This window comes from Grampus griseus (genome assembly GCF_964374135.1).
Source record: "Grampus griseus genome assembly, chromosome: 1".
In the NCBI taxonomy this organism is placed as follows: Eukaryota; Metazoa; Chordata; class Mammalia; order Artiodactyla; family Delphinidae; genus Grampus; species Grampus griseus.
In genome coordinates this window covers 22,951,066-22,970,416 of record NC_139017.1, presented here as the reverse complement: position 1 = coordinate 22,970,416, position 19,351 = coordinate 22,951,066, and the positions used below count along the sequence as shown (strand labels likewise).

Genomic DNA, 19,351 nt, shown 5'->3' with positions numbered 1-19,351 from the left:
TAAGTAAATTCTCAGGTAACCAACTCCAAAGCATAGCAGGTAAGAGGATTTTCAGCCCAGGAGGTTAATAAGCATCAATGGGAGTGGCAGATCACACTCATATCTAAGTCAAAGAATAACCCTGACCTCAAAATTATGAATATTGTTTAGACCCTAGTCAAATAAGAATAATCCTCCCAAATTTCATTGCCTCTTTAGTTAAGTAGGAAAGAGTTACCTACCTTATAGGAACAAGAGAATACATGTCAAGTATTAACAGACCATGGCATACTGAGACAAGCTCAGTACATTGACCAGACATCTGTGTACCTGCTTTGAGTGCCAAGTTCATCTATTTTGTATCAAACATACTTCAATTGGCTCTTGGTAGCTTATACTGCAGTGAACATATGCTCCTGCCAATACTCCAAGTAATACTAGTGCCTGCCTGTAGAAGCCTATACAAACGATCACACTAAAACTAGGATACCACGTCAACAAATTAGAAACAGGCTCTCAAAAAATCTTATATTTCTCAGTGATTTTATGATGACCTAAAATCTAAAAATGAAGTTACTGCTAAAAAGGAGCTTAACATCAATGTTTATAAGCCCAATGTTATATCGTATTGACATGAATCTGTTCTTAGCCCATTGATTAATACATCTCAGTTCACTTCCAGAGCAGCTTCACTCGTATGCTACAACTAATGTCAGAGTTCCCTGTGCTATACTGTAGGTTCTAATTAGTTATCTATTTTATACAGAGTATCAATAGTGTATATATGTCAATCCCAATCTCCCAGTTCATCCCACCCCTCTTCCCCCTTGGTATCCATACATTTGTTCTCTACATCTGTCTCTATTTCTGCTTTGTAAATAAGATCGTCTATAGCAATTTTTTCAGATTCCACATATATGCGTTAGTATACAATATTTGTTTTTCTCTTTCTGACTTACTTCACTTTGTATGACAGCCTCTAGGTCCATCCACGTCTCTACAAACGACCCAATTTCGTTCCTTTTTATGGCTAATATTCCATTGAATATATGTGCCACATCTGCTTTATCCATTCCTCTGTTGGTGGACATTTAGGTTGTTTCCATGTCCTGGCTGTTGTAAACGGTGCAAGGAACACTGGGGGAGCATGTGTCTGTTTTTGTTTTGAATTTTTTTAATTAATAAATTTTCAGCTGCGTTGGGTCTTTGTTGCTGCGCATGGGCTTTTCTCTAGTTGCAGCAAGCAGGGACTACTCTTTGTTGTGGTGCGTGGGCTTCTCATTGCAGCAGCTTCTCTTGTGGAGCACAGGCTCTAGGCACACAGGCTCTAGAGCGCAGGCTTAGTAGTTGTGGCACACGGGCTTTGTTGCTCCGCGGCATGTGGGATCTTCCCCAACCAGGGTTCGAACCAATGTCCCAGTCAGGTGGATTCTTAGCCACTGCGCCACCAGGGAAGCCCCCTTGTTTTGAACTTTTTTACACAGCAAGTTCTTGTTAGTTATCTGGTTTATACCTATTATACACATATCCGTAGTCAAACTCTGGTTTTGGAAAATAGAAATACCATCTTCAAATTTTTAAAAATTTGAGGAAAGCCAGTAGCTCCAGTTTCCTTCCCATACAAAGCTTATACTTTCCTCCTCTCTCAACAGTTTCAGATAAAAAGTGACAAAACACTTGATACTAAAATTATTCTGAATATGGAAATTTCAAGTAAGTTAATTGTACAGATAAGGTTGATAGTAAAGACCAAAAGCAGGTATAGTTTAATGTATTTTAATAGCAAACTTACAGGAACAGCACAGAAGACAGACAACATTAAAAACATGTACTTGCATATAGGACAACTCAGTTAGAAAAGTATAGTGAATGGATGGAATCTACTGTATGATAAAAATGCTACAAACACCATTTAGTTGCAGTCAATAAGAAATTTACTTGTTTTAAAAAAATCCAAATGCTGGCATTGTCCAGAAAAATTTAACAGGTTTATTTATAATTGTTATAAAGTTGAACTGCTGAAACTTGTTCACTGAAACATTTTGACTTGCATTAATGCTTTATGTCCCCGCATTTATATTAAAAATTCACACACAAATGAAAATGGAAAAACTGCCAATACCTGATTTCTGTCCCCCATTTTTCCACCTGCAATCATATACTTAGGTACCTTTTGACCCCACGGGGAAAAAAAAAAAATCTAACATTCAGAACTACCAATAACAGGAAGAGATTTTTTTTTTTTTTTTTTTTTTTTTTTTAAAGAATGAAATGTTTCCCATCATAGTGGATTCTTAAGCACGTTCTCCACGTATGCGGCGTGCTAGCTGGATGTCTTTTGGCATAATCGTTACACGTTTGGCATGGATAGCACACAGGTTGGTGTCTTCAAAAAGGCCAACCAGATAGGCCTCACTTGCCTCCTACAACAGGAATAAAGAAAAAAATATTATCAATAGTTAAGTTACATCTGTATCAGTTAAAAAGATGAGGTTTTTGAGCCCTTTAAAAACCTGCTTCAGAAGATGTTGACTATTTTACCAAATGCTTACATTTTAATATCTGTGCGACGAGGCTGAAAGGCAGCTTATGAAAGTGAAAACTCAAGTCTTTATCAAATAATACAAGTCAAATAATTTCACTACTAAAAAAGTTTAATTTTTTTAATGTTATATGTGATTTTTAGTAAACTGAAATGTGTCTTGAGTAAAGCAAAAAATCCAACTTAAATTCTAACATTCATTCTCATCCTAAGATAAATGGAATCATGTATCTAATCCAAAGTAATATACTCTCCTACCCTGCTGTGTCCTCCTTTTTCTGAATCTTACTCACACTTCATTATATCTGTTTGACCACTGGTTTCCATCATATGGTCCTCATCTACCTTTCCTTTAACACCTCAGTTTTACCACTAGAGTGCTATTGGGTCCCAGAACACACCAGATTTGTGTCTTACTTATATACATTGACCTACTTTGCTGAGATATGCCCCCCATGCCCCCCACTAACTGTACCTTCCTCTATGCACCCCTATCTGTAATGGCATTTTTGCTACCTCCCAGCATTAACATTGATCCCCCTGGTTTTTCTCATGATATTCTTAAGACTTTTCTGAAGGCATCTTCTTATCCCTACTTTCACTCAAAAACTGGTAGCTACATGAATCATTCACCAACACTTGGCATGTAAAGAGGAAAAAACGGGAGCTTCTACTTATAATTAACTCTTAAATTGTTAGCACATCTTACAGCTGTCTGAAAAGCTGAAGAATCCTTTCGTCTAGGTTAAAACATCTGCTTACTCATTTTGAAATGAACCTACTGTTTTACCAGTCATCAGTCCAACTGTTTCAGCGGATTAGGAACACACTAAATGAAAGACGATATTTGGCTTCTCTATAAGCAAGTTATTTCTCTGTTCGAGATATATTTAGGGGAAAAAAACAGATTTTTGTAATTGCTATTTTTGTCCTAATTAAAAAAATTATATCCATTTTGGAAACTCTGGGTAATAAAACTAAAAGGGAAATACACAGAATACTTGAGCAATTCAAGCCCCACAATACTACATAACACACAAGATACAGAGATGGGAAGAACCAGTTTTGCTTTTTACAAACATTTTGACTTTGCCAATAAAACTTGAGATTCTGCTTTTAAAAGAACTAACACAGCAACAATTAATTCAAATGGTTTACGTTATTCCATCTTATGAAAAAAATTATTCCCTACATTTATATCTTCATTCTTTTTAGCCTAATCTCTCTTCTATAAAAATCTGTTTCACCTAAAGTTTACTATCCCTACATGTCTTTCTGCAGCATTTGTTATCAAGAGCTAAGTCTTATTTACCTCCCCTTTATGGACTACCTAAGATTATTCCATGAAGGAGAAAGCAAACACTCCTCCTGCCCCTGGTTCCCAGGTGCAGGTAACTTTGAACTCCTAATGCCTTGGCAATCATAATGGCCTTGTACACTAGCCATCTTTTAATGCCCTTAAATTACTTAACAGAGACCTGTAACCCTAACTGAAATTTGCATCTTTTCCTTTTTTTTCTTGGCCAGGATATGTGGCTGCAGGACAGTTCCCTGACCAAGGACTGAATGCAGCTCCTCAGCTGTGAAAGCGCGGAGTCCTAACCGCTGGACCACAAGGGAATTCCCGAAATTTGCATCTTTTCTATGCAATTAGTTCCGTGTATCTTACCTATTCCAAAGAATATACTAAAAGCAAAAGTCCTTAATGTTTGGGGATTAATTCTTGGGATACTCTAGAAATAGGTAAAAAATTTAGGAAACACAGCATACTGTAGCCTGCCTACTCTTACGGGTTCGCACCACACATCAGATACTAGGACTGAAGTTCCTCAAGAAAGAAACTAGTTTCTTTTTTGTTTCACCCAGCGTATCTCAGGATTATGCAAATCTAGAAGGCTTCTGCAAAACACAGCACTATGAGCTGCTATATGGACAAGCCAACAGGTCCTGCAATTCTGAGACCATTTAAGAGTGGAATAATGATCTACTGGCTCCCCTAGTACGACTCAAATGTGGCATGTAGCAGCTGGGCCTCTCACTGCCATCTTACAACCTGGCTATAGGTTTTATAGAGTTGTGTCTGGTCAGCTGTGGGAGAAGAGTCAATACTCATAGGGAATTTAACCATGACTCATATATTTCTAATTCTATTGCTAGTGTCTCAAAGTCTCCTAAACATTAAGGCTATGACGGGAATTAAAGACTGACACATTAATTTATAGCCCAGTGAACGTAATTTTGATAACAGCAAAAGAAAAAGTATCTTATAACTGGAAGAAAATGTTAATTTACAACATTTTGAGTATATTCAATATCTGACTCTTCCACCACTTCAAACCACCAATGTCCATTTTTAACATGATACCTCAGTTCAAACTCTCAGATATTAGGGGCAAAGGCTAAATGTCAAGTTAGCGAATTCTTGATTATCTATGGCAAACCTAGACTAAATTCTCTCCCATCCTCATTGGACTACCTCCCCTCCTCATTTAGTTGTATTAGAAAAGTTGGAAACTGTGTAATTCTAAAGGCAAAAATAGTGACTTTTGGAATTCTATTTCAACTGCTCTCTTCTATTGCCCTATTTCCATTAGCAAATTCTCCATCTCTGTATCTTTAAGAGAACTGATGTATAAAAAAAGCAACACAAACAAAATAAACTTCTAACAAAGATTACTCTTCCAATAAAGAGCTACCTAATGCAGGAGTACTACAGGCAGCAGAATCGAACATTTTGCTCAAAACCAATACAACCACATTTACTGACAAATATAAAACACACACCTTAATAACAGCAATGTGGAAGTTTAGACATGAATTTTAAAAAACAATAGTCTTTTACTCAGACTGTTTAGTAATCAATTTACAAAGCTCTATCATTGACACTTAAGCTCAACAATGTTGGACTTTCAAGTATAGTGTGTTCTTCAAGCATAGCCCTGCTAACTCTAACTACAAAACAAAATTGGCAGCTTTAGATCAATGCTTGAGAATATCAATAATATTTCTATATTTAAAATTAGTGGGGAAAATGTGATTAGCAATTATAGTAATAAACAAAATGGGATCTAAAGATAGTCAATGATTAAAACAGAAAATAAGGGTTTTAAATAACAGCACTGGAAGATTTTAGTAGTTTGAAATTTCAGTAATTTCAATTCATTGAGAATTTAATGGATGCCTACTCCTGGAATTTACCAATCAAATGAAGTTCAGACTAACCATAGAAACAGCTCAACCAATTACACTTCAGGGTAGAATCCACCTATCAAATCTTCCTCACACATAAAGGAAAAGCTTGGCAACAGCAGCCTTGCAAAATCCTCCAATGGAGTGTATGTAGATTCTGGACCCTCCCCCAAAAGAGATTCCGATTCAGGTCTGTGGAGGTGCCTAGCAATCCGCAATTTTAATCACCTCTAACCCCACGCTCTGAAGGAGGTGGCAGTCTTACCATACTCTGAGTTACAACGAACGCCAAACTCGTTAACATTATAGGTTACTTAAGTGATTGATGTTAATTATACCCACATACCTAATCAAATATCTTACTTGTGGGCATTTCAAGTTTTAATCTTGGCACAAACCACCAGTATTTCAAATAGATAACCACAGCTAAAACAGTACTTCTCAAAGTTCTGACACACTGGAGCTAAGAATAAATTCACTATGTTTCCCATTTAAGTGGAAATCCATACATAATCCCCTTTAGCAAACTACAAGTCTTCCAATTTCTTTTTACAAGCCTAGTATCTTTTTCTCCTTATCGTCAACCTAATCCTAACTACCACTCATGCTTCTTTTACCTCAATGCACAGTTCTTTTATGCTGCCTGTTCTCATCCCAGATATTATGTTCTCTCCACTTGCAACTGCCTCTTCAGGCCCAGGAAGCCATTTATTCTAACATTCTTTTTATATCAGTCACTGTTTGAAACTAATTACCAATTACCTTTAGCCCCATGACTTCCTGATGTCCTGCAGCAACTGTAAGCCAAACCAGAAGGTTCTTTTTCCCTTTAAACACTGCAACGTCTAAAATTTTAAAATCTTATGTCTGCTTGTATGACCTTGAGCAACTTAACCTTTCTGACATCTTAACAGTGAAATAGATAAGACCTACCTCATCCACTCGTGATGATTAAATTTAACAAGCATATACAAAGATTTAGATTTGTTCTTGGTACAAAGCAGGAACGGCCAACTCTTAGAGCCTTTCCCACCCGCCATTTTACCTGCAAAGCACCAATAGCTGCACTCTGGAAGCGCAGATCTGTTTTGAAGTCCTGAGCAATTTCCCGCACCAGACGCTGGAAGGGAAGTTTGCGAATCAGAAGTTCAGTGGACTTCTGATAACGTCTAATTTCACGGAGTGCCACGGTACCAGGCCTTTAAAACAAAACACAATAAAGACACGGTTACCAAATACATAAAAAACATAAAAGAGTGGTCATCAGCTTTAAAAAGACGCAGTCACTTTTCACAAAATAAATCACCCAACTATTCTTCAGCTTCTGTATCAAATTTCACTTATTAAATTATGACCCGAATATTCAAGTCTGTTAAGAGTAACACAACAATCCTTTAAAGCAAAAAGCATGATATTAAAGTAGATTCCTGGCAGGGGGGTTTAATCAAAGTCCCCTTATTTTCTTCCTCTTTAACATATATATAACTAACTTGTTATAATTACAACTTGGGAAAGTACTAGGTCACAAATAAAGAGGTCAAAATTGTTCAGACTCTTCTCAATTTGGCAGCACTCTCCTTCTTCCCACTGGCACCCCCAATTCTTCTAAAAGACCTACCAGCACAACCCAATGAGCTTCCTTTAAAAAATACACTTATGGCATTTAAGTTTGATTTCCCAGAATACCTTTGAACACTGCACATCCCTCATGAATGATTAAATGTGAATACTCTTTTATGGTGTATCTTCTATATGGAAGTTTTCTTTCTTTCTTTCTTTTTAAAACTAATTTTAAGCAAGAAATTTACCTCAATTCTGACTTATTTCTTCCACTTTTATTTTAGGCTAACTAAAATCATTTGCAGAAGGCACCTAAACACAGACAACTTCTGCCCTCTAATGGCAGATGCCCTTAACAACACTGCTCAGGGTAGTTCAAAACTGTGCTAACAGAAGGAAATAAACCAATTCAAGTAAATGAAGGACTTACCTAAAACAAAATGACCCCCAATCTTGATTAAATTACTTTACCAAGAGAAAGAGTATCCTCAAAAATGTATTTAAAAATGTATTTACTATTTAAAAAATATACAATACACCTAACAGCTAAATAAAATGTTACCCTATCCCATTAACGTTATTAGTGATACAACCTCTCCTCTGGGCTATGGGCAAGATCATGGCTTCAAAATTAAACATGTTCCCAATAAAACCTAACACTAAATTATATATATATATTTTAAAGTATTAGTAAATATTCAAAAGGAAAAATTATTAGTTTCTCTAAAGCAAAAAGTATAATTATACATCTTTTTATTAAATTATATAGATACTGCTTCGGGAGATAGGCTTTGTCCCATTTTTTCCCTCCTCTTGTTTTAATACCTGTAACGATGAGGTTTCTTCACCCCTCCAGTAGAGGGCGCACTCTTGCGAGCGGCTTTCGTAGCCAGTTGCTTCCTCGGTGCTTTACCACCGGTCGATTTGCGGGCAGTCTGCTTTGTACGAGCCATGGTATAAAGACCTCCTTACTTACCTACCAGCATCAAAACACAAAAATCACCATATGCAACTAACAAACATACAAGTTTTCCTGCCATTACCACCGCTCCCCCCCCCCAAAAAAATCTGGAAATTATGATCAGTATAAAAAAATAATGTCTGTAATGTTACATAATTTTAAAGTGTGCAGATTACGTCTACCACCCAAATATGACTTCCTGAAACAAACTGTAGTACTAGAAAATTGTTAGCGTTAACACCAATCATCTCTCAAAAATGCCAAATCTGAGCGATAAACGGCAAAACAAAAAGACCCCTGACAGCCTTCACTTCAGTTTCTTTAATTAAAGTAGAAATTAGAAATGTCTGTAAATATTCGATCCACTAACAAGTCAAAAGAACGAAGCCACAAACCACAGAAAGGTCGAGTCAAATTACAGCAAAAAAGGTTTTGGTCACCCCCCCCGCCGCCCCCCCCCTTTACGTCTGGCAGTTGATAGACTGCTGTAAATATCTGAAAACATTCCTGCTTCTGCATCTCTACAGTTCTGTTGACAAAAAGGCGTCTCAAAAAACAAGAGAGGAACAACAGCTACCACCAGCGAGCATTCTACAAAGCACCGTCCTGGCGTCCAGTCCTCAGAAGCTTCGCAGTGAAATTAAAAAAAAAAAGTGCCCCGCACCCAGGCTTTAATTAACGCACGGGACCGGCCGACCAGTCCACCCCAAGCACCACATAAACTTTTGGTTTCGCCTCCTCCGGCCCCTCGGCACAGGGTCCCCCAGCCTGCCCGCCTCGCTCCCAGCGTCTCGCGCAGGCACAAACTCGGCTCCCAGACCAGAACAAAATGGAAACAATCGCAAAACGTATCCGATTCCCTACCAAAGAGACAAAACACCAAATCGCTCGAAAATAGCCCGATCCCCTGCCACGTGCCGCCCTCCAAAATGCAAAAGTTTTTTTTGTGCATTTCAAATGCATCAAGTTTCCGCTTCTCTAAAAAAGGAGAAAAAAATTTTTCTCTTTAAAAAATTTTCCTCCTTTTTCGAATGGGGAAGAGAGAAACGGGGGAAAAAATATGGTCGGTGACCAGAGAAGAGAGACAAGATGGTGAAGCTTAGCAACAACTGTGGGGAGGCAGCAAAAAGCGAGTTACCCCAGGGTGGGAAGCAGCGGCGATTTCCACCCTTTTCCCGCTCGAAAACTGGGGTCCGGGGTCCGGGGGCGGTAGTTAAGAGGCCCGCGCGGGTCGTGGTGAAGGTCTGGGGTCCCGGGAAGGGGCGGCGGGCGGGATTTCACCGAAGAAAGAGGAGCCAGGGGCGCGGGGAGGGAGAGCAGGCTCGGCGACGCGGCGGTTGCTGCTGTTGGGCTGAGGCGGCGAGAGACTGGGGAGCCGCCGGAGCCGCCGTCGCCTGAGGGGTGAGGGAAACTCGCTCCTCACCTCCATTTCTGGGCCAAAAAGTTTGTGGGCCAAGCCGGAGGGACCCTGGGTCCCCTCACCGCACCGCCGGGGCCCGGCCCGGGGTTGACGGCAAGCGGGGCTCGGTTCCGGGGAAGCGGGCAGACGGGGAAACTTACCCCCCTTCTCCTTCGGCTGGAGCTCAGCGAGCTAGAGGCGGCGCTGGCGTCGGAGAGCGACAGCGGCGCGGCGGCGGCAGCGAACACAATTGAAAGATGGCTGACACCGAGGCTATCCCCCAACACACGCCGCCCCGCCCCCGCGCCGCGCGCCAACCAATCACACACAATGGAGGGAAGGCTCGGCCCCGCCCCCGCCCCTCGCTCGCGCCCCGCCTCCGCCCCTCCCCCCGCGCGCCCGTTCGCTGGCGCGCGCTCGCCCCTCCCCCGCGCGCCGCCCGCTCCCTCCTCCCGGCCGCCTCGCGCAGTGTGTGTACAAACACAAAAGACACGCCGAAGGGCCGCCGGCTCGGGCCGAGACGGCCGCCCGCCCGACCCCGTTTTAACTCCGGCTCTCCGGCCCCGCACTCCCACCCTGCTCCGTGCGCACACGTCTTGGCACTCGGGAAGCCCGGGTTTGGGGCGCCGAGGGGGAAGTGAGGGGGGAGGGGCGGGCGGGAGGAGGCGCGGTCGGTGAACACCCGGCCTGCGGGCGTCTCAGGCCGCGGCGGGGAGGGCGAGGGAGGGGGCGCCCCGCTCCGGCGCGGGCCCAGGCGCGCGTCCCCGAGGCGCTCCGGGGGCGGGGAGAAGGGCACCGCCGGTCGGGTCGGTGCACCCCAGTTGAAAACACTACCCAACCGGAAGCAAATAGCAGCCTAGCGTCCCGCGTCCACTTTCGGATGGGGCTGCTCTAGCCGCTGGCAGGGCTGCCGGACTGCAGTCTTCACGCTCTCTCTCCGGGCCAGGTGCGGCCGGCCCGCCCGTAGACAACTTTAGTCGCTCAACACACCGGCCCGGGCCGTGGCGGGCCCCGCGGTGCGGGCTGTAGGCAGTCCGCAAGGGCTCTGCCACCTAGGACGCCCGGCCCCGCGCAGGTGGCATCTCCAGGGCCGAGGGGCCGGGGCTCGCCTTCTTCCTGGGCCGGGATGCCTGATGCAAGATGGCTGTATTTTGTAAGCCTCTAAAACAATGTGTGGAATACATAGCTAACTGCACCAGAGCCTGACTACCAGTCCTGGCAGCTTGTCCTACTAGCAAGTTCGGCCTTTTAACCTTTTCAGTATTCGGTAGAATTGCCAAATACTGGATAGTCAAGTGTTGTCAGCAGCTTCTGCATAGTTTAGATGCGGCGGAAAACGGCAGAAATAAGGAAAACGTGGTTTGGGGATTATCACATTTATCCATTTTCCAATTCTCAGTAGCATAGGAAACAGACTTCAGGTTCAAGTCATCCACGTTGTCAGCTCATTGGCCTTAGACTATCTGTACCGTCCCTAGATGGTTTTGACAGCACTCGCAACTATGTGTGAGGGTTTTCAATAGAAGTGTCATGAAGACATCCCATAGGATAGTGAAGGAGATAAATTTCATAGATGGAGGGCATAACTACTACTGGTAGTCTGAAGATCTTATAAAGCATCTTAGTCATAAACATTATCCTGAAACGGATATATGGAAATCAGATATGAAAGGTTATCCTGAAACGGATATATGGAAATCAGATATGAGAGAGGGAGTAGATTTGTCCAAGGACACTTGAGTGATGAAGAGACCCAGGAGAAACCAAAAAAAATCCAGGCCTCCTGTTTCATTATTATTTAATGAATGTTAAGTGTGTGTGGTTGCTCTGCAGAATACATGCAATCTGCAAGCCTCTCCTAAAAGCACGTATGCAAAAGAGCTTAGGCTGAGCTGCCAGCGAAGGCTTTCTATAATTCGGGCCAAGAAGAGGTTTCTTTGCTTGTTTTTTGTTTTGTTTTGAGGAAACCAAAATATTTGTTGGTTTTTTTTCCAGGATTTTTCCAGGAAGGCTGTTGTACATCAATTAAACTCATCATATCTTCAAGAAATGTTAAATGACACTGGTAACGTTCTCTTTATATGCTAGATTTTTCCATAGCTTCTATTTTTTGTCTTCAAAATATTTTTAAGGACAGGAAAGACTGTTTTAGGTGAAATAGTTCTGATCTTGGATTATCTGAACCTACTCAGCTGTCCATATGTAAAATAGAAGTGATATTTATCTGTGTGAAGATAGGCCACAAGTTTTTTCTAGTTGTAGGATCAAGTACGTTTAGCACCTAGGTAGGTGCCTGGTTACCTACCTAGTGGCTTCTGGAAGTTTTCTCACTGAGTGAATATTTATTGGGTGCCAACTGTGCTTGGCATAGTTCTGGGTGCTGGAAGACAGCAGTGAACAAACAACACAAGCCCTCATGGGGCTTATAATCTCTGGAAGCATTGCTTTGCACAGGGAAGTAGCACTTGGAAGAGGGAAGGAAAGACATCCTTTGGAGTCCTAAGATTGGCAAAAACTGTAGCTGAGGGGAGAAGAGCACTTTAGAGTCAGATGATGGGGGAAGGAAAGCTGTCAGGGCAAAAAGGGATTCTAAAGGGGGTACCAGGGTCAGTCCTGAATTGGCTTTACTTCTAGAACTCTTGGGCTAATAATGGCTTCAAAATTTGGAGTTTAAAAAACAATGGAGGGACTTCCCTGGTGGTCCAGTGGTTAAGGCTCCATGCTCCCAATGCAGGGGGCCCGGGTTTGATCCCTGGTCAGGGAACTAGATCCTGCATGCTGCAACTAAAGATCCCGCATGCTGCAACTAAGACCCAGTGCAGCCAAATGAATTTTAAAAGAAAAAAAGAGAGAGGAAAAAAAAAAAAAAAAAACAGTGGAGAGGAGGGGAGCAAAAGCTTTTAAGTTAAAACATTTTCCCTAGAGTAGAAATCTTATGGTCACTAATTCAGATTTGTTTATGAGTAAAAGTTTAAAAAGTAGAATGGAAAGGACTTTAAAAACACCACTATTGATATCTGTTTAGCTTGTGAATCAGTCCAGTGCAAAGATTACTGCCTCAAGGAGCTGTTGCTTCTGGCCACTCAGTTGCTGTACCCATGCACACTTTATCGCATCACCCTTCCTCTTTATCACATTGATTTAAATCTGTCATATTTGTTTACTTGCTTGTTATGTCTCTTCCCCAGAGAATGTCAACTCTAGGACAGCGGTGGTCTTATCTCTTTCTTTCCACTGCACTAGCACTGCCACCTCTACTCCACTCCCCCCACCCCTGCCAGTGTGGGGCTGTCCCCATTTGTTGAATATTAGGTGATCTCATCCAGTCCCATGGAATTGTCAAACATATGCAAAAGGAGAGTAGTATGATGAACCTCTAGGTACCCATCAGCTAGCTTCAAAGATGATCTACTCATGCCCAATCTTGTGTTTCATCTATGCCTGTACTCATTCTTCCTACCTCCCCCCACTCAAATGATTTTGAAGCAAATTGCAGGCTTTACATCATTTTACCTGTAGATATTTCAGTATGTATTGTAATCATTGATTAATGATTCATATGCCCATTAAATCTCTTATCGTCTATGATTCTATTTGCCCTTTGTTGAAAACTGTCCTGAGACTTTGGATCCCAGTGTCCTCTTTCCATAACTGTCCCTCCTTCAGTGTTGCCCAGTAAATGGCATTATGATTTACTTAACTGCTTAAACCGAAAAGTGTAGGCATCCTACTTAAGCCTCCCTTTATTTCATTCCCATAGTCCTATTGGTCCTACCTATGAAAAGCTTCTCAGAATGACCTACTCCTTTCCTCTCCTCACCTCTCAGCTGGCCCCCAGTTACTTCCTATATGACCTTTCTCTTTCCACTCTTGCACCTCTGTATTCCATTCTCTACAGTGCACGCAGAGATTAGATTTATAGAATGTAAATCAGATTAAGTCATACCCTTGTGTAAATGCATTCAGAGGCCTCCCACTGCTTTTGGTTAAATGCAAGGCCTAGCATCACTTCTGCCCTCTCCAGTGGTATTCTGCTCCAGCCCTGCTACCTTACCTTTCAAGCTCTTCCCTCCTGAGGGTCATTTCACTGTGTTTCGCAGCTTGAATGCTCTCCCCAAGCTTTTCAAAGGGCTGGCTCCCTCATCTTCTAAGGCAGCTCTTCCACTTTTCCATGTCTCTTAGAAAAAGATCCTCTTTGTACGGTACACTGAGGAAAAGTGAAGGGGATTTGGAGCGATTCAAATAGAACTTGATTAAAACTTTCGTTATACATTTTTATATTACATAATCGCTATGAAAGAAAATAATTACATTTTAAAGAAGATAATACATATCAAACTTGTGTAAAACTCCCAAATAAAACGTTTTCAAAGTTTTCAATGGGAAATGTTGAGCTTACATCCATGAGCATAATTTTTTATATCAGGTTTTATACTTGAAATGGCCACGTGCCGTTCCTGATCAAGATTTTAGGATGAAGAGCTCTTCAAATTCTTGATGATCTTACTGAAAAACTTCAAAATAATTGTTTTCATTCATTCAAAAAAGTGTAACTGTTGAAGTTATATATTTAAAATTCTTGCCTTCTTTCATTGACGAATGTAAACTTGGAATTTCTTGTGAATGGATTTTGAATCTAATTAAACTTTTTAAAGGTCAAGTATTTTAAAATTATGATACAGCTCAAATTTGCAAAATGCACATGTTGCTAAGCAGTCACCCTGTAGGTGCCTTGGTCACCACCAAAAAGAGTCTAAAATAGTGAGAAGTACCTGGTAGGAGAACAGAAGTTCAAATCTGCACCAGCAGCCCTGTTCAGCCTCCTTGTCCCCAGCCCCGACTGGCTGCATTTTGGGCTACACCAACACTCCCTGGGCACCTGGCATGGTATTCCTATGTCTCCTTGTCCATGATGGGCAGTGTTCCCTGCCGCAGAACTAAAGCAAGCATGAGGGGCTAGAGCACCTCCTGGGCTGTGCTCAGCATATCACATGGAACAGTGGGTCGTGGGCACCACTTATCTGCTCAGCTCTGTGCCAACCATGGGGCACAGGTCAGACCCATGCCTCTCAGGCTGCCCTCCAAGGAGCCTCGGAAGGGGCTGCTTACAGCCAGGATCCCTGGGCCATAGGGCTGAGAGGACCTATCTCCTGGTACCTACGTAGCCCAAAGTGAAGACCACTGGATGACTCTGAGGTCTCAGTTCAATGTCACCCCTCAGAGAGCCACCCTGTCTTCCTTGCCCCCCACCCCTCATGTTATACTCGGTCACATTTCCATGCTTATTTCCATCAGCAGTTCTCACAACCTGATGTTTTGATTCATTTGCTGATTAGTGGTCTCCCCAACTAGACTGTAAACTTGATGAGAGCAAGGACCTTGACATTTTATACACTGTTCTGTCCCTGTCAACTTGCATAGTACCCAGTCCATGCTGGACACTTAATAACTATTTGGTGGATAAATAAACAAAAAGTGACCATAGTTTATAGAGCTTTATAACCAATTTTTAAATGTATTTTGTTTGCAGGATATTCACATCTGAAAAAATGTACCTCTTAGAGTTAATGAGCTATGATATCTTTCTCTGTATTCTCATCAGTATAAGGAAGGTAAATATTTTTCTCATGGTGAAGTTGTGAGGATGAATGTGCTTTTGACCAGGGCTAACTGTCACTATTAATGTTTTATAAATTTTGAACACTCATTAAATGACTAATGGCATCTATTATCATTATTTTCTGCTCACCAAGCAGCCTTGGGATTATAGTTGGGCTCCTTATGTAGATTGGAGGTGCCCTCCCCAGTATCCTGGAGATTGTCACATTTCTTCGTAAATGAATAAATGGGTGTCCCAGTTCTACATCAGTCTTGGTGAAGTGAGTTGGTGTAGGTCTGCCCTGAAGAAGGACGGCCAAGAGGTTAAGTGGTTTCTAAGACCACAAGGCCCAGAGCCAGGCCTTTGAACCATTGTGAATTCATACATATAAATGGCACCTGGTGAAGCTTGTTGGACATTAGACAGCCTTTGAGACACTCCCCACCCCCTTCCTTCAAACTCCAACATTCTAATATAATGATCTTGACACTTGCTAAGTATTAATAAACAGGTGAGAAAATTCTATTTCATAAAAAAGCCTTTAAAAAAAAGAGGATTCTCTCTTTTTAAAAAATCCCCCCTTTTCCAAGAACTGGATTAATTGTCCAAGTTCAAAGAAAAGTAAGGTTCAAGAAGTATACTGCCTTTGGGACCTCCCCAGTGACGCCGTGGTTAAAAATCCGCCTGCCAATGCAGGGGACACAGGTTTGATCCCTGGTCCGGGAAGATCCCACATGCCACAGAGCAACTAAGCCCATGCGCCACAACTCCTGAAGCCCACGCACCTAGAGCCCGTGCTCCTCCACAAGAGAAGCCACCGCAATGAGAAGCCTGTGCATCACAATGAAGAGTAGCCCCTGCTCGCTGCAACTAGAGAAAGCCCATGTGCAGCAACAAAGACCCAACGCAGCCAAAAAAAAAAAAAAAAAAAGTACTACCTTCTCCTCTGGGAAAAAGAGGAGTTATGCTTCCTTTGACAGACAGAATATTCTACTCTGCAGAGCTTGCCTGTCAGAAGAACAAGGACTTGAATTACCAGGGAGCCCTGAACTGCCTGGTACCATTTTTTAATGGTTCAAGCAGTGGTGTTCCCCTTTTCTAGTATCAAAAAAAGAGTAAATTCTTTCTTCTATAATCCCCTTTCTCACTCCTAGCATTTATAAGAATACCTCAAATACCAGACAAGTTAACTTATCCCTAGTATATTAAGATTTTTTTCTTTTTAATAGACTATTTTTTCCCAATTACATTAAAATTTAAATTATGGAACACATGGGGACTTCCCTGGTGATCCAGTGGCTGAGACTTCACGCTCCCAATGCAGGGGGTTCGGCTTCGATCCCTGGGCAGGGAACAAGATCCCATATGCCGCAACTAAGTGCACACTGCAACTAAAGATCCTGCGTACCACGACTAAAAAGATCCTACACGTGGCAACGAAGATCCCACATGGCACAACTAAGACCCAGCACAGCCAAATAAATAAATAAATATTTTTTAAAAATTATGGAACATATGTTATCAAACCTTAAGTATGAAGTCTTTACCTGGAAAGGAAAATTTCTAAGTCACCTCAGTCTAAAAATCCATGCACATCCGCTATATTCTTAGGTGGCTTGTCCTACCCTAGGCTGGCTTAGGGCTCATATGGCTCCCTGTTGAGACAGTAAGTTTCCCCAACACCACTTCCAACACTGACATCCACCAACAGCAAGACCCATCCTGGACACACTGTCCCCTCATAGAGGGAACTCTTTCTACTCAAGCTCAGCTCGGCTAGGGTTTCCAGATAAAATGGTGCCTGGGACATATTTATACTAAACAATATTTTGTTGTTTTTCTGAAATTCAAATTTAACTGGGCATCCTGTATTTTTATTTCCTAAGTCTAACAGCCCTTACGCATGCTAAGGGGATATTCCTCTCAACTTTCCATGACCCCAGCTCCCATTGCTCAAGCTTCTCTAAGCTTCTTTAGCAACTGAATCTGGCTTCCTTTCATGGGCTGGCAGGGCTGGTGTCTGCCGGCACTCTTGCCACACCCATCTTACCCTTTCTAGAAAGCAAAGTGTTCCATGTAAGATCTCCACACTCGAGGAGTTTCCAGGCCCTCTCAGGTCTCTTCTGGGGCCTTTAGAACCCTCCACCGTCATGGCGAAGTGCTGTAATAGCTGAGGTTATTACTCTGTTCTCCCTCCTAAATATTCTGCCGAGAAACTACCCCAGGAAGCAGGCTGGAGTCCTTGTCACATCCTGCCAGTGCTGTGAGGTTTGACAGTGCTATCTGAGTTCAATTCCTACTTAGTCCTTCCCCCAGCAGAACCTACCCAATGATGACTGACACCCATGGCACAGCCAGGATCAAAGGAGACCAAGTAGGAAGGGAGGGGACTTTGGAGGCAAACAGGACTGAGTTTGAATCCTAGCTCTGCCACTAATCAACGGAGCGTTAACCTTTCTGGGTCTTAGTTTCCTCGTCTGTAAAATGAGCAAAATTACCTTAAAGTGTAATAATAATCCTACCTTGCCAGGTCACTAAGGATCAGAAAGAATAAATACAGAGCACCTGACACAGAGTACGGGCTCCACAAATGACCATCATTGTGTCAAACCTGTCTTCACTGCTTTCAAAAGGTATGATCTACTATGTATCATTGCAATTTAAAGTAGCTGTGTTAATAGTTCCCAAACACGTGGGCAAACTGTAACCTTTTTTGAAGCATGAAGGTGCAGGTTAGCTTGAGAGAATTTGTCATGCTTTGTTTAGCTTCAGTCCCCTGCTAGGTAGCTAGTCAGCGCCCCCCCAGGACATAGTATGGGCCCAGTACTTCTACATAAGGTTTAGGAAGAAGCTTAATTAAACAATAACCACATTATTAGAAGCCCCACAATGTCCCCCAGTCTCTGAGGTGGAACAGTAATTGCAGAATCAGGAGGGAGGAAGATCTTTCTATGCTGGATCCATAGGAGTGTTAACATCTCAGAGAGAGAGACAGGGAGAGAGAGAGACTGACTCTGCCTAGATGATGTTTTGGCCTGTGAGTAGTGTCCTTCCCTGGATATTCTCTCTGATGACCCTTGGGGGTCAAGAAGGACACCCTGCTGCTACTCCCCTTATTCTATGGAGGAGGCTCTCCCTGACTTTATATATGACTCAGTTATCTTGGAATGATATGTTTATGCTTCCTCCAAGAGTGATCAGCTTTTCCTTGCCTCTGGGTTATCTTGAATACCAAAAGTAGCTTCTTCACACCTAGTTACCAGGATTCACAGATGAGAGATCTGTTGTCATTTCAGAGGCAAAGTTTCTCTCCCTAGGTGCCTTAAACTTATTAGGAGATGAAGAAACCCCAACACATTAAACATGGTTTATACAAAGATTATTAAAAATCTTTTATATGCACTATTGCCCCCTACAAATTTTCATGCGTGGGCATAGACTCCCTCCATTTCCTAATTGGACCAGTGCTGGGAAAATTTAGAAGTTATATATGTGCCAGGAAATGGGAAAAGAAAATTGAAAAACATTGATTTAAATAATTCTGGTTAAAAAATAGTAGGTATTTGGACTGAATAGATGGTTTTTTTTTCTTACTTTATTGCAGTATATGCTTTCCAAATTTTTATTTTTATAGTGAGACTGTATTACTTCTATAGTTAGAAAAAATGGAAGTGCAAAAACTGGGAAAAGGCACCCACGGCTCCTGACAGAGTGACTGGGAATGGCAGACACAGAAAAATGGCTCTGCTCCGGGGTTTGCCTCTTACAAATGTGTGGCCAGGCTCTGCCCACAGATCTGAACAGGATCTGCTAGCTGCTCACTAGGTGTGAACAAGGGCAATTCGGGTCGGTTCAACAAGCATCTATTGAGTGCCCACCGTGTGCCTGGCACTATGCTAGGCACTTGCTACAAAGGCAAAAAGATAGCCCTTGTCCTTTTGAGAAAGGGATCATCTCAACATGGTGTGATGTGTTCTCCATTCGAGGCATTTCAGGAGTTCTGTGGGAGCACCAAGGAAACCTCAGGGTCAGGGAACATTTGGGAAGTGGCGACACCTAAACTTTCTTTAAAATATTTTCAACATTTTAAAATATTTTCTTATAAGGAAGAAAATTATTACA

The 19,351-nt window shown here is 42.2% G+C and overlaps 1 protein-coding gene across 1 annotated transcript; it reads right to left on the bottom strand.

Annotated features, from left to right (window-relative positions):
• Positions 1-1,739: 1,739 nt before the first annotated feature.
• H3-3A (H3.3 histone A) lies at positions 1,740-9,909 on the bottom strand. Its single transcript, XM_082668069.1, has 4 exons — positions 9,792-9,909; positions 8,096-8,246; positions 6,756-6,909; positions 1,740-2,402 (listed from the first exon to the last, which is right to left on the bottom strand). The coding sequence occupies exons 2-4, from the start codon at positions 8,221-8,223 to the stop codon at positions 2,274-2,276; spliced, it is 411 nt and encodes a 136-aa protein (XP_082524195.1). The 5' UTR covers positions 8,224-8,246; positions 9,792-9,909; the 3' UTR covers positions 1,740-2,273.
• Between the last annotated feature and the right edge of the window lie 9,442 nt (positions 9,910-19,351).